The 15,629-nt window shown below is 29.5% G+C and overlaps 3 protein-coding genes across 3 annotated transcripts in view; all 3 read left to right on the forward strand.

The window, feature by feature from the left end:
- The window catches only part of LOC148201245 (uncharacterized), a 69,699-nt gene extending 57,182 nt beyond the window's left edge, over positions 1-12,517 (forward strand). The window contains 4 exon segments of the mRNA XM_088111361.1: positions 10,571-10,762; positions 10,838-10,912; positions 11,051-11,182; positions 11,563-12,517. Coding sequence (XP_087967487.1) covers positions 10,571-10,762; positions 10,838-10,912; positions 11,051-11,182; positions 11,563-12,246 — 1,083 coding nt within the window. The 3' untranslated portion in view covers positions 12,247-12,517.
- LOC148201251 (disease resistance protein At4g27190-like) lies at positions 3,230-6,082 on the forward strand. The gene has a single exon (XM_088111663.1). The coding sequence runs from the start codon at positions 3,230-3,232 to the stop codon at positions 6,080-6,082; it is 2,853 nt and encodes a 950-aa protein (XP_087967789.1).
- LOC148201252 (uncharacterized) lies at positions 8,493-10,178 on the forward strand. The gene is made up of 2 exons (XM_088111365.1): positions 8,493-9,394; positions 10,033-10,178. The coding sequence occupies exons 1-2, from the start codon at positions 8,791-8,793 to the stop codon at positions 10,176-10,178; spliced, it is 750 nt and encodes a 249-aa protein (XP_087967491.1). The 5' UTR covers positions 8,493-8,790.
- Positions 12,518-15,629: the final 3,112 nt, after the last annotated feature.

Consider the following 15,629-nt stretch of genomic DNA (forward strand, 5'->3'; position numbering starts at 1 on the left):
ATTTTTAGTTTCAACAATTCTCCTACTATGATTAAGACAACAAAACTTATATCCCTTTGATTATTTTCATTTTGGGTAATCAATGAAAGATCTATTGATTATTCTTACATCTAGTTTCTGTTCTCGCAGATTTTAAATCCTAATTTCTGTTTGACACCCCAAACGTTCGGCTGTCTTTGGTTGTCCTATATCAATTCACAATTAAAAAGGTATGTTAAGAATCACTTTACTAGAAATCTTGTTTAACAAATACATGGTTATTTTTCAAAGCGTGCATCTATGACTATTTTTCAAACCTTGCATCCATAAAAGCATGGTTATAGAAGAATTGCTTAAAATACTTCAAAATATAAACCATTCAAATTCATCTTACGTAAAGTATCATAAAGAATTCCACTACCAATGAGATGATTGTGCTTAAAGAAGTTAAAATATCCATTAACCAAATTAAAAGAAATTATGCCCATTAAACATTGACACAAATGTTACACGAAAATTCATTAGATTAGAATCGATACTTCATAATGAAATTTCACATAAACATTGACTAATAAAATACATAATTTACTCGTAACAATCAAACCACAGTTAACGTATATTGGCATTCTCCTTTAAGTGATACATAACATACCACACATAACATTATGATGCTAATTATAATATTAATGACAATTAAAATATGTATTAGTTAGAATCACATACTGCATTTGGATATATAAGTAAAAGTAATGAACATATAAAATTGTGTACAATTATATTCATTACTTATAAAATAAAATAATAAACCCTTGAGTGATCTGTAAATGTCTTTTATTAATGAATTTCAATATACATATAAACTAATACACATATAGTGTAGCATCCTTTATTTCATGAGTAATTTACATAAATATCATTAATTTGGAACAACATAAACATAAAACCTTTGTCTCCTTTGGCGACTAACAAATTCATCTTACATTTAATTTCAAACAAATATAATACCCACTAGCACTTTCATATATATATATATATATATATATATATATATATATATATATATATATATATATATATTTTTGTTTAATTTTTTTCTCATGTAAAAAAAGAAACTATTTCATTAAAACACTAAAAAATACATAGGATAAAATTTATTGGCTTTTAAATACAACACTAGAATGGGATCTTAAAATTACATAATTCTCATATATATTAAATGAGGGTATGTATACCTTTCTCCATGAGAAATTAGTCTTTAGTGTTCTAAAGATTCAATGAGAGATGAATAAGTGTGAGCCTTTTTCTCTTTGAGAGATTGTTCTTCAGTGCACTGTTATGGAGATTCAATTTGATGGATGTAGGACAAAGAAACTTTTACATACTTATAAACGTTCTCAAGAGGGTTACTCGCTATACCACCCCACGTTGCTCCCTACATCACCACATTATTTTTAAATTCCAAAACTATCTTTTATATTTTAAAATATCCTACACTCCCACCTCTTTTCTTAAACAGTTGAGGGCATCCGTTAAAGAAAAAATTCTTCAACGAATGTGCCACATCTGTTAACGAATGTACCACATCCGTTGAGGTCATTTTTTTTTTTAGTTTTTAGTTTTTTAATTTATTGTATTTTAAATTAATATATAAATATTATTTAATTTTTTTAAAATTATTACTTAATTATTTAGAAATTAATTTTGTTTTATTTAATAAAATAATTATTATTAATTTAGTTTATGTATTATTATTTAAATAATTATTAAAATATTTTTAAAAAATTTATTAAAATGGATATGTCACGTCCGTTAACCGATGTAGCGACATCCGTTGAAGTCTTTTTTTTAGTTTTTATTTTTTTAATTTATTATATTTTAAACTAATATATAAATATTATTTAACTTTTTTAAAATTATTACTTAATTATTTATAAATTAAATTTATTTTATTTAATAAAATACTAATTATTAATTTAATTTATGTATTATTATTTAAATAATAATTAAAATATTTTTAAAAAATTTATTAAAATGGATGTGCCACATTGTTAACGGATGTGACGAGTTGAAGTTTTTTTTTTTGTTTTTAGTTTTTTAATTTATTGTATTTTAAATTAATATATAAATATTATTTAATTTTTTAAAATTATTACTTAATTATTTATAAATTAAATTTATTTTATTTAATAAAATAATACTTATTAATTTAATTGATGTATTATTATTTAAATAATAATTAAAATATTTTTGAAAGATTTATTAAACGGATGTACCACATCCGTTGAAGATTTCTTTTTTTTAAAATAAAATTAATAAACTAAAATATAAAATATGTAAACGGATGTCAACATCCTTTCACGGATGTCAACATCCGTTGAAAGTGAAACGGATGTCAACATCCGTTGAAGGTGAAACGGATGTTGACATCCGTTTTATAACAAGAACAAAATAGGTATGGAGTGGTGGAGGGAGTTAGAAAATTGCTCCTTATTAGCCGAATTATTGGTTTGCCTTTACTTATTAATTTATTTACTTATTGACTATTTAATTATAATAAGTTATGTACATGAGACATAAAACCTCACTTATACCATATTATAAATGAATATGATACATGTTGTTAAGGTAGTGTCGAATCGAATGCATAAATGTTAGAGGAGATTGATAGTGGAAAATATAATAGGCGCAAGTAATCTTGCAATGATATACTTTTGGTATCATATTATATATGATAGTGAAATATAGATCTAATTCAACTCTATATATTATATTTTGTTAGTGTAACATACTAATTTATTAAATTTATTGATATATAACAAAATACGAAAAATGTCACCTTAGTAAAAGAAAATTAATATTGATGAACGAAATAGAGGAAAAAATTATTTTATAGTCTAATAAAAAAAACTATAAGGAATTAAAGTGAAGTTTTCTATTTGAAAGAAAAAAATTGAAAATTAAATTATAGATAGGAAATAAAGTAACAAGCGTTGAAGACATGAAAGTAAGTGTGGAATTCTTCTTACTCACGAGGTCACCAATCTCTTCATGCATATAATAACTTGATTTATAGAATTCTCTATAACAATTAACATTTTACAGAATTACATATTTTTTGTTCATTTCCTATTTACAATTTTTTTCTAAATTTGATACGATTTAAAAGCGTTTCTATAAATATAAACAAATATCAACAAAATTAAACTTTGTTGTTCAGGTTAAAAAAAGTTGCATTTGGTGGAAGAAATTGATGGACTACCTTGTGGGCTTTGCATCTTCTGTTTCAAGAGATTTAGTGTGTGGCGCATTAAATCAATTGCGTTATCTTCGCTCCTTTAACAATTCTGTCAAAAAGCTTGAGCAAGAAGAGCGCGATTTGATTGTAACAAGAGATGATGTCCAAAAATATGTTGAACATGCCAAGAGAAAAACTAGAGAGACCAGTGGAGTTGTTCACAAGTGGCTGCAAGATGCTATCAGTAACATAGGCAAAGTGAATCAGTTGCTAGAAGAGGCAAGAACAAAAAACATGTGTTGCTTTGGATATTGTCCAAATTGGATTTGGCGATATCGTATGGGAAAAAAGCTAGCAAATAAAGTTTTTGACCTTGAAAAGTTCATTGAAGAGGGTAAAAAATATGTGTCATTTGACCGCATCCCTACGCTACCTTCAGGCACCCTGCACATTCTTTCAGAAAAAAGCATGAATTTTGAGAGTAGACAATCTGCATACGAGCAACTACTGGATGGAGTGAAAAATAATGATGTTTCCATGATTGGGTTGTATGGAATGGGAGGTTGTGGTAAAACCACATTAGCAATGGAAATTAGGAAGTTCGTAGAAGCAGAGCATCTTTTTGAGAAAGTTCTTTTTGTGCCTGTTTCTAGTACAGTGGAAGTTGGGAGGATTCAAGAGAAAATAGCAAGTTCACTGCAAGTTGAATTTCCAGAAACCGAAGAAATGCAGAGAGCCCAAAGATTGTGCTCAAGATTAACTCAAGAGAAAAATGTTTTTATAATTCTAGATGATGTGTGGGAGAAGCTTGACTTTGGCCGTATTGGAATTCCTTCTTCTGAACACCTTAAAGGCTGCAAGATTCTCATTACCACTAGATCAGAAGCAGTTTGTACTTTAATGGATTGTCAAAGAAAGATTTACTTGCCCATTTTAACCGATGAAGAAGCATGGACTCTTTTCCAAAATAAAGCACTTATATCAGATGCCACCTCTGATACCTTAAAGGATCTGGGAAGATTAATTTCCGATGAATGTAAAGGATTGCCGGTTGCCATTGCAGCTGTTGCTTGTAGTTTGAAGGGAAAAGCTGAGACGGTATGGAGGGTTGCATTGAATAAATTGAGACATTCTAAGCCAATAAATATTGAAAGAGGTTTGACTGATCCCTACAAGTGCCTGCAGTTGAGCTATGATAATTTAGATACTAAAGAAGCTAAATCACTTTTCCTGTTGTGCTCTGTGTTTGCTGAAGATTCTGAAATTGAAATTGAAATTTTAACAAGATGTGCAATAGGATTAGGTGTAGTTGGAGAAGTTGACTCATATGAAGAGGCAAGGAGTGAAGTGATTGCAGCTAAAATTAAGCTTGTTAGTTGTTGTTTATTGTTGGATGCAGATCATGAACGTGTCAAAATGCATGATATAGTTCGCGATGTAGCCCACATAATAGCAAAAGATGAGAATAAGATTATCAAGTGTGAAGTGGAAAAAGATGTTAGAGTGGAACAAAATTCAGTTAGATATCTATGGTGTGTGAAATTTCCAAATGATTTGGATTGCTCCAATCTTGAGTTTTTATGCTTACGGACAAAGATGAAAGAATTTGATGAGATTTTCAAAAGAATGGGAATGCTCAAAGTTTTGATTCTTGTCAACGATGAGTATGGAAGAACACCATTGTTAACAATATCTTTCGAAACATTAACAAATCTTCGTTATCTATTCATTGAGAATTATGAATTGAGCGACTTCTCAATTTTAGGCGGTATGAAGAATCTTCAAAGTCTCTCGTTATATTATTGTTTACTACCTTCATTTCCTGAATTACAAACAGATGTTGCGATTACACTAAAATTGCTAGACTTAAATGGATGTAACATTAAGGTGAAGAATTTTGAAGTGATTAAAAGAATCCCGCTTTTGGAAGAGTTGTACATCATTGATATTAAAGGAAAATGGGATGCTAACAGTGAAGACAATATTGAATTCTTTAAGACGTTTAGCATTCCCGAAACACTGCAAAGGTATGGAATTGTATTAGGGTCTCGTTACTTTCATCGTTACTTTGATCATTATAGTGATGGAGATATTTACATTCATGGCAGAACTTTATTACTTAACCATTTTGACATATCAAATGAGGTAATAAAGGGTTTGGCAAAAAGAACAAAGGATCTATTTGTGGCAACTATTCATGGAGGTGCAAAAAATATCATCCCTGATATATTTCAAATTGAAGGAGGAGGTTTGGATGAGTTGAATAAGTTGGTGATACATAATTCTGAAGAGTTAGAATGTTTGATTGACACTTGTAGTCACTCGAGTGAGGTGGTAACTCTCTTCTCCAAGTTGCATACGCTTGGAATCGAGAACATGAGAAATCTAAGAGTTATATGGCATTGTTTTGTTGCTGCCAATGGACCTTTTGAGAACTTAGAGAAGTTTCATTTAAGTGATTGTCCACGGTTGACATTTCTCTTCACATATGTGCTTGCTCGAAACTTTGTAAAATTGAAAATATTAAAAATATCAAGATGTGATGAACTGAAGTATATATTAGCAAATGATGACAAAACAGAGGAAGGTGAAGATGTACAAATTTTCCAGAATCTGCAGTATGTACAGATAAATAGCTGTCGAGAATTAAAACATATATTCCCAGCCAACATTGTTGGAGGCTTAACTCAATTGAAAGTTCTCGAGATAGAAGAATGTGACATGCTAGATCAAATAATTGGAGATATTGTTCCATCAACAGACGGTGATAAAGTAATAGAGGAAGGTAAGCATCCATATTTCTATAGCCCTTCAATTCCAACAACAGTTGTGAAGCATAGCCTAGTTACATTACATGGTATTTGTTAGTATTTTAAGGTTGTGAAAGGAGTAGTTGATGGGATAGAGAAAATGTAGAGATAGTTGAATGTAGAAGTAGTAGTTGGAAGAAGTGTTTAATAGTATTCCTTAGTTAAAAATGGTGACACATGTAGCTTCGAACTTATATATTGTTTCATTGCGATGTTATTTTCTGTTAGTAAGGTTCAAACTCGAGACACTACTAATCTACGTTTACTTAAATCAATTACTTGTTAATACACTAAAATTAAAATTGGTCTCATTTAAAATTAAAGACAATTATATTGCATGTGGAGTTGTTTATTAAATATAAAATTATTTAAAGGAAACTGTGTTGTGCCATTATTTTCATCATTATGAACCGATAACTTGATGCTCTAGATTGTGGTTTTAGTTCCAAGAAATTCTAATCCTTTTCTTTGCAACGGAAGAAGCTCTACATCATCTCTTTCTCTTTATCTTTCTCTTTCTCTTTCTACACTAACTCACCAATTCTCCTATCTCTCACTTCAAGCAGGTAATGTAAATTTAATAAATTCTATGTTTTATGAGATGAATATTACTAAAATAACCTATTATCTACTGTCATCATTGTTATACCCTCTACTGTATTACATATTTCATTTATCTTAAAAGTGTTTTAGTTAAAATATAAAAAAATTATGCTCGCTCAAACTTTTTTTTACGGTATTTTATAATTTCTTTACTAATTTTAAATCGATTTGGCTAAATCTTCTAATTTTTTTACTAAGCTTATTCTCGTACTATGATTAAGACAACCGAACTTATATCCCTTTGATTATTTTCTTTTTGGCTAACCAATGAAACATCTATTAATTATTCTTAGCTCAAGTTTCTGTTTTTGCAGATTTTAAACCCTAATTTCTGTTTGACAACCCCGAACGTCCAGGTGTCTTGTATCAATCTACAATTAAAGAGGTATCTTAGGAATCACTTTATTGGTTCTTACAAGTTTTTGTGGTGATAATATTTTCATTATATAGAATTAACATACTAATGACATGATTTATTTTCAATCAGATACATCAAATGACTATTTTATTTACTTTTAAAAAAGCTATTAAATTGCCATTTCCAAACACGAGTCGAAGTGAGAAAATCATTTTAATTTAACAATATTAATATATAACAGGTCATCCCAAAATCGTAAAATCATAACACATAAATTAGATACGGGCAAAATTCACATAGATAATGTAATAAAATTATAACTAAGATTTGCTTTTTAAAAATGATAATTAGCTTAAATGTATTTTAATTTATACCAGGTCGTTATGTTTTACCCCCTCTTCCCTCCTTTTGTAATTGACCTTTCTCTGTAAGCACATACAAAAGGTTTCCATGAGTGAGTTTTCTCTTTTGTTGTTAATTTGCATCAGGTATTTTCTTAGTGAAATTTATTATTAATATTGTTCTATATTGAGTCAACCGTGTCAATTTTTAAACTTTTCGTGGAATCAAACTCCCATCGATTTTATTATTTTCAATGAACCTTGCATTTTTAGTATCAAAAATTATCCTACTATGATTAAGAACAAAAACTTATACCCCTTTGATTATTTTCTTTTTAGGTAATCAATGAAAGATCTATTTATTATTCTTACATCTAGTTTATGTTCTTTTGCAGATTTTAAATCCTAATTTCTGTTTGACAACCTCAAACGTTCAGGTGTCTTATATTGGTTGTCCTATCAATCCACAATTAAAAAGGTATCTTACGAATCCGAAAATCGTAAAATCATAACACATATAACCTAGATACGGACAAAACTCACATAGATAATGTAATAAAATTACAGTTAAAAAAAATACTAAGATTTGCTTTTTAAAAATAATAATTAGCTTAAGTTTATTTATATTTATACCAGGTGTCATTATATTTTACCCCTCTTCCTTCTTTTTATAATAATTACCCAATGAGGTTTTTTGTTGCTAATTTGCATGAGGTAGTAAGTTTTCTCTTTTGTCTCCTTTCTAAACAACTATTTTATCACTTGTTCATCTTAAACCTCTATTTAATGTTACCATAATCATGACTTCATCATTGTGTTGCTTTTTTTCATTGTCATTTATCACAACAATGATGTGAACACTCACTGTTGCTAAAGATACAAGTAAAAAGAACCTAACTTCTTTAATTTCCACATGTCCTGGAATCAAATTCCATCGACTTCTTCATTTTCAATGAATCTTTCATTTTTAGTTTTAACAATTCTCCTACTATGATTAAGACAACAAAACTTATACCCCTTTGATTATTTTCTTTTTGGGTAATCAATGGAAGATCAATTGATTATTTTTACATCTAGTTTCTATTCTTGCAGAGTTTAAATCCTAATTTCTGTTTGACACCCCAAACGTTCGGGTGTCTTATATTGGTTGTCCTATCAATTCACAATTAAAGAGGTATGTAAAGAATCACTTTACTAGAAATCTTGTTTAACAAATACATGCTTATTTTTCAAAGCATGCATCTATGACTATTTTTCAAAGTTTGCCCATAAAAGCATGGTTAAAGAAGAATTACTTAACATACTTCAAAAAAATATAAACCATTCAAATTCATCTTATGTAAGGTATCATAAAAAATTCCACTACCAATGAGATGATTGTGCTTAAAGAAGTTAAACCATTCAAATTCATCTTATGTAACGCATTCTGATGCAGAACATATTTTTTATCTTAATGAACATGAAATGATTGGCCAACAAGTGAGTTTAAGGTTAGAGAACATGGAGTTGTATAAGGTATCTCAAATGACTTATATTTGGGTGGGTCCCAACAATTCACTTACTCTCCAACATCTTACCACATTAAAAATATGGAATTGTGGAAAGTTGGAAGTAATCTTTCCAAAGTCTGTTGTAAGATGCTTACCAGAGTTGAAGCTTTTGACGATTAAAGAATGCAAAGAATTAAGACAAATCATTGAAGGGGATAGAAATTTGTCTAATATTCTTTCTCCTCAACCATGCTTCCCAAAACTAGAAGCATTGCTTGTTGAAGATTGTCACAAGTTGAAAAGATTATTCTCTGGATCTGCTTCTAATGACCTTCTCAATCTTCATTTTCTGGTCATAAATGGAGCCAATGAACTAGAAGAGCTTGTTGGATGTAAACAAGGAAAGATTAAAGTTGAGCTTCCAAGACTCAAACTTTTAATATTTACGCTTCTGAAAAACTTCAGTCAAGAGATTGAATTGCATAATGTAAAGAATTGCATTGTCTACAAATGTCCAAAACTCTCTTTGACTTCAACAACTACATTTGAGAAGCTCCTTGAAGATTTTCCTTCTGAAGGTAATTCTTTTCTAAATAAATGTTGGTCTTAACTCGTATACACTCCCAAAAAAGAAGTTTATGAGTTTTAAATTAAATGTAATTTTATCTCACTTTTATTCAACAACGAAAATATATTAATTATTAGACTCAAATTATTTTAAGAAATTAACTCTTTTTTTAGTTATTTTCACATTTTGTTTGCACTATTACAATTTAGTTATCTATGTAATTTAATCTATCTTTGTGTACTATTACAATTTATTATTTTTTTAATTTTTTTATGATGTCAAGAAATATTAAATAATTGTTATGTTAACTAAATGCTTTGAAATAAGTGTTGCATATGTATATATTGGCATGGTTTCCAATTCCCAACCGAGTACCACCAGAATTTTTTAAAATTAGAACATTAACTTAATTTTTGCTGCAAGTCTTTTAATATTAGGTTATGGTAATTTTAGTTATGAAGACGTAGAGTCGCCACTTTATTTTGATGGGTGATAAAAAAATTCCCAACTTTTTATATCTGTTTCTTTTTATTTTTAATTGTAATGATATAATGATCCATCATGGAAAGTTGAGGTTGTATAGTTATTAATTGTTATGAATTTCATTTTCACGTGAATTTCCTAATATATATATATATCTTTGTACAGATTTCGTAACCACTGAAGTTGGTAGTTGGGAATTTCGAGACATAGTAACATATATATACCTCTATTCAACTATTGATGGTAGCAGTGAGTTCACTTCATCACAGGTCAGAACCAACCAATCTATGAATATAAATAAAATAAAATAGAAAAGCCGATAATGTCTCATTATTAGAATAACATTTTTCAATTTAACGTACTAAATTTGATCTCCTTTTTATTAAAACAAATCAATGTGATCCATTAAAATTAATGTACAATCAAAGTTCTTACCAAACCTAGCTTTTGCATTGTAAATATGAAGCTGACAACATTTATTGGAAAAAAGTTATAGCATATCACTGATAGACTAGCAATACCAACTACTGCTTTAGAATTGAGAAGCCCACCTCTAAAAGGAAAGTTGGTGTATGAGGAATGAAAGAGTGAAGGAGGTTTTCCATACCAATATGCACTTGAAGAAGCAATAGTAATATATAGGGCTCCTTTCAAACTTTAGAGCCACTCACTCAATCCTACTTTTTCAATTTGTAATACACAGAAGATTCGCTTGGAAGAAGGTTCTGACTTGGTTGATAAAGAAGGTGAAATAGGTGTTGTTGCTAATGACCACATTTTGGCTCCGAGAAATGAAGAACCAGAGCAGGAATTTGTTGCAGAAGCTTTCACTTCAGAAATACCAAGAATAGCAACATCATTAACAAACTCGCAAACAGTTGAAACACCCTCAAATGTGAGTCTAATAAATCTTTTTATGAGTATTAGATGAGACTATTGTGATTTTACACCTTTTTATTACTTTTATTAGCCATTGGTGGACACACAGCACCCTAGTGAACCGTGTTTGATGGAGCAGAAAAAACCACTTGGTGAAATTCCAAAGGTAAATGGCAAACAAAAATACCTTAAATTATTCTAAATTAATATGCATGTGCACTTAACCCTGCTAGTATAGGTCATAGAAAGAAGTCAAGTCTGCAACTTATTACACCAAAGCTACATATCATTCGTTCTTGCGCAGAGTATTGATCAAGTTGCTGTAGAGGAAATCATAGCAAAGAACACCAATATGGCAGCTTCATCAATTCTTTCCGAATCCGGCACCTCTAAGTTGGATCCAACAGTTACTTTACAACGTAAATCACATTCACATGTAAGTTTATTTTATGCAATTCACATTTCCAATATATTTGGTCAAAATAAAAATGATGTTACCATTCTCAAGTCTAAAGTATAAGACTAAAGTCCCACATGGGATGGAAATAATAAACATCATATAAGAAAAAAGATTTATAAATTTATTGTGTTAAGATTTGAGTTGAAAGTAGTGTTAATACTTTATGTAGGTTAGACTAAGTTCACATTTATATAATATCTCCTTAATATTTCCCTCGAAGAAAAAAAAGATCACATTTTAACTTTTACTTGCACTTATATGAGTCGTCCAAAATGGTGTTAAGAAATTCAATGCTTTGCAACTACTGGCTTGACGCTAACGTCTTTTCTGTTATATTTTCTTCTTATTCCTTCCAGAGTGAAGTTAAGAGCAGCCAAACTGAGGCACGCATTGCTAAAGAAAGTGAAGGCCATCCTAAAATCATTCAAAACTTTGGGGCCAATGATATCACGAGTTTATTTGCACAAGTTGTTGTAGGGAAAGAGGGTAAAGATAAGCTAGTTGGAAAGACCCTTGCTGAGTTAGAAAAGTATCTGAAGATGTCTCTGAAGGATATAGTTAGCTCTGAGACTAACAGCCTTCGCCTTTTGTCTGCACTTAATTTCCTTTCCAACCTTCCTTTCAAAGATGTCAACGTATCAGATGCACTCAAACATATTATAGACACTATGCACCGACACTTGCCAAGCATTCTATTCTCCTTTAAGCAAGGCTTTGCCACCACTGACAAGTTGGCAGAACTTGAAGCTCGTGCGAATGAGGTGACCATTAAAAAGAATTTCTATGATGAACTTCAACGGAAGGAAATAGTTTTGAAGGAACAAATCATCATGTTGAAGGAAGAAATAAGAGTTTGTGAGGTTGCCTTATCATCTCTGGAGGAAGAAAAAAATAAATGCATTGCGGAAACTGTAGAATACAAAACGGAGCTTGAAAATGCGAGGAAAGACGAATCTCAAATGTTGGAGGTGGCTCATAAATGGTCAGTTCTGTGTAGTGAATATGAGCTCAATCGCATGGCTGCTACAAATCGTTCGTGAGCCTTTTCGTTGTTCATTATTATTAAGGTTAATGTCTTATGTTTTTTCTAGCGATTTATGCTTCAATAAGGTAGCTTGGTCCTAAATTAACTTAATGTGGACCCTACCCATCAGCCAATACCACTCATATAGTTTCAGTTTACTTTCCAAATTTCGATTGTTCGATTTTGTTGTATGTTTGCTATCTTATTTGTTATGTAAGAGGTTGTTCTTCGTGAAACAGACAAAACAAGTGTTGTGATAAATGAAAAAACTATTTGTTCTCTTATGTCATTCAGTGATCAAATGCATCTCATTTTTTCTTCAAAATTACAGAAACCATTTTTTTCCTTTCTTCAACGAATGTCTTTTGTCTTCTCTGTAGGGACTACCAATTGTATCATTGTCATTTTGTAATACTTTATTTTTGTTTTTATGTGTGGTTTTGGTTCTAATTCCCCTATCAGTTCACCCCTTTCTGTCTGCATGATTCCATAAAGCATAATAATATTCACTCCAAAGCATTTAAGGGATAAAAAATTTCATGTTCGAGAGAAAAGGAGTTACGTTAACAGTTGAATATATTTTGTAGGTTTAATACGTATTTTGGTCCCTCTTTTCGTAGGGTCTGTTCAAATTGGTCCTACTTTTTTTCAAAAGTTCACTAAGATCCCACTTTTCGCAAAAACGATGCACGTTAGTCCTTTTTTAGGTTTAATACGTATTTTGGTCCCTCTTTTCGTAGGGTCTGTTCAAATTGGTCCTACTTTTTTTCAAAAGTTCCCTATTTTGATCCCTCTTAGTGAACTTTTCGTATTTTGGTGAGCTGTACATTTTTCGTTGAGGTGAACTTTTGAGGGATCAAAATGTACAGCTCACCAAAATACGAAAAGTTCACTAAGAGGGATCAAAATAGGGATCAAAATAGGGAACTTTTGAAAAAAAGTAGGACCAATTTGAACAGACCCTACGAAAAGAGGGACCAAAATACGTATTAAACCTAAAAAAGGACTAACGTGCATCGTTTTTGCGAAAAGTGGAATCTTAGTGAACTTTTGAAAAAAAGTAGGACCAATTTGAACAGACCCTACGAAAAGAGGACCAAAAACGTATTAAACCTATTTTGTAACAATGCAATATTAACTGTCAAGATTGGGTGGCATAATATAAGCCGTGTCAGCGTGGGGCCCATCGACCTTATGCATAGATCTCAAAACGACAATAAGAAGGAGACAGTATAAGTGCATTACACCGTACGCTGCTAACACTTGCCGGCGCAATCACCTGTGTTCACCCCACACCAACTTCCTCTGTCTACGCAATCCGACGGTCACAGTTCAAAACGATCGTATAAGTGTCTAATTTCTTTCCATTTTTTCAAATGCACTATCTTATAAAAAATATATTTTGATACAGATTTTTTTATAATATTTTAAGATAGTATATATACTATACTTTTAGTGGTTCATTATTTATTTATTACTGTGTTACTCTAAACCTAATAGCAAAATAGCACATGTATTATATTAAAATGTTATTAAATGTCTCTATAAACATATTTAAAATTACCCAGTCTTTGACTCTTTCTAGCTTTTCAAATTGTCTCCACCTTAAAATAATAACAATATATAAATAAATAATTTTTTTCTTTTGTTAAAGGCCAATTGGCCACATTACCTTGTTTATCCGTCAACTTGGTTCGTTTCTTTTTCCCCACTTGACTCCATGCATTTTTTTTTCTTTATATTTTTCTCCTTTAATGTCGTATGCTTTCTTTTTTATTTTTTTAATAGAAAGGAAATTAAAGAAAATGTAAATGACCTTAATGGATAATTCTATAGATATACGAAGAATGATAGTTTAGAGAGAAAAAAATAAGGAGGGCTAATTTTTGTGTATAATAGATACAACTTACATTTGCACAAAATAGAGAATTTATGCAATTGTTAATATGTTGGTTGTTTAAGAATTTATCACTCTAAAGTGTTGTGACATTTTTTTTTAATTTAGGAAACGTATTTTAGGTTGGTTGACTTAGTTTAATAGTAACATATCTTTTTTTGTAACAATTGATGTATCAACTCATGTAAAACTTGTATTGCTGGGACGATTCTAGTTTAATTGATGTAAAGTATTTTTTTTATTATTACATTTGATTTATCTTCTTTATTTTTACATAGTGAATAGTGCTCTTAAAATTGATTAAAATTTTGGTTTTAAAAGAAATTACAAATTTTCATACAAATCAAAATTGAATCCAGCTCATTAAGAATATAGTTTATTCGGATTGAATTTGTGGTAAGTGATTTACCCACCATCCATAAGTTTTAAATTATATTAAAAAGATTTAAAACCCTAAATTTATACCCTCTTATCTTCTTGATTTACTCTTTTAAAAATATAATATCATAGATAGATAAGTGACAATTCATCCCGTTTTTCTTACGTGGACTCTACACCGTTAACGATTTAGATGTCGTCAGCGAAAATGATCAAATTGAACATTTAAAAAAAAAGACTACTTTAAACGTCAAAAAAATTATGAGGACCACTTTAACCAAAAATAACGAAATATAGAACTAGATATTAAACCTATTAATTTTTTATTTAATATTTTGCACTTTTGATATTGTTATTCGATTATATTAGTATATATATATATATATATATATATATATATATATATATATATATATAATCTTATGTTATTATTAAAATTGAATGTATAGTTACTGTTAATATTTGAAATTTCAACCACAAAACAAATAATACATTAATTACAATTAGATAAAAGAAAAAATTACATGTGTTATAATTTTTAATAAAAACAACATTAAAATACAGCATGCTTGCAATAATATCTTATGTTTTCAAAATAACAGAATAAAAGTGGTTTAAAAACATTTTACTTACTAAATTTAATATTTTTTAAGTAGATAATCAAAATCAAATTCATTCCAAATTTCTCAGTTTAAAAACATCAATTAAACACTTTCTTTCAGTCTCAAGAGAAATAAAAAAAATAAAAATATACAATAAAATAAATAGTATAACAGTGTGAAATAGATAAAAAATGATAATAAATAAAAAAAGTAAAGCATCAAATACCTTGAGTATAAAGGAATCATTTGGTGATTTTTTTTTTTTTCAATATTCATATGAAAAAAAAATAACTTTTTTTACGAAAATGAATTGATACTTTCCGAAGGATAATATATGATATTTAATTAAAATATAAAAGTGGTCGAACTTTAGCCACACAACTCATCTTTTACTTATTGTTAACGTGCGATTGCAAATATTTCGGAAGAAAAATAATATTCTTTTTAGCTCAAAACACTACACATTTCCAATATCAAAATTTCTTTTTATGGTAGGAAAAAATCAACCAATAAATAAACACT

Source organism: Vigna umbellata, chromosome 4 (genome assembly GCF_029865625.1).
Source record: "Vigna umbellata cultivar VRB3 chromosome 4, Vumbellata_1.0, whole genome shotgun sequence".
NCBI classification, from domain to species: Eukaryota; Viridiplantae; Streptophyta; class Magnoliopsida; order Fabales; family Fabaceae; genus Vigna; species Vigna umbellata.

What these genes read in the sequence shown, in the direction of transcription:
- LOC148201252 (XM_088111365.1), top strand. Translation starts at nt 8,791, where the DNA reads ATGATTGGCCAACAAGTGAGTTTAAGGTTAGAGAACATGGAGTTGTAT. An exon ending in TGAAGATTTTCCTTCTGAAG is followed by an intron (nt 9,395 to 10,032) that starts GTAATTCTTTTC and finishes ATCTTTGTACAG; the next exon opens with ATTTCGTAACCACTGAAGTT.
- LOC148201251 (XM_088111663.1), top strand. Translation starts at nt 3,230, where the DNA reads ATGGACTACCTTGTGGGCTTTGCATCTTCTGTTTCAAGAGATTTAGTG.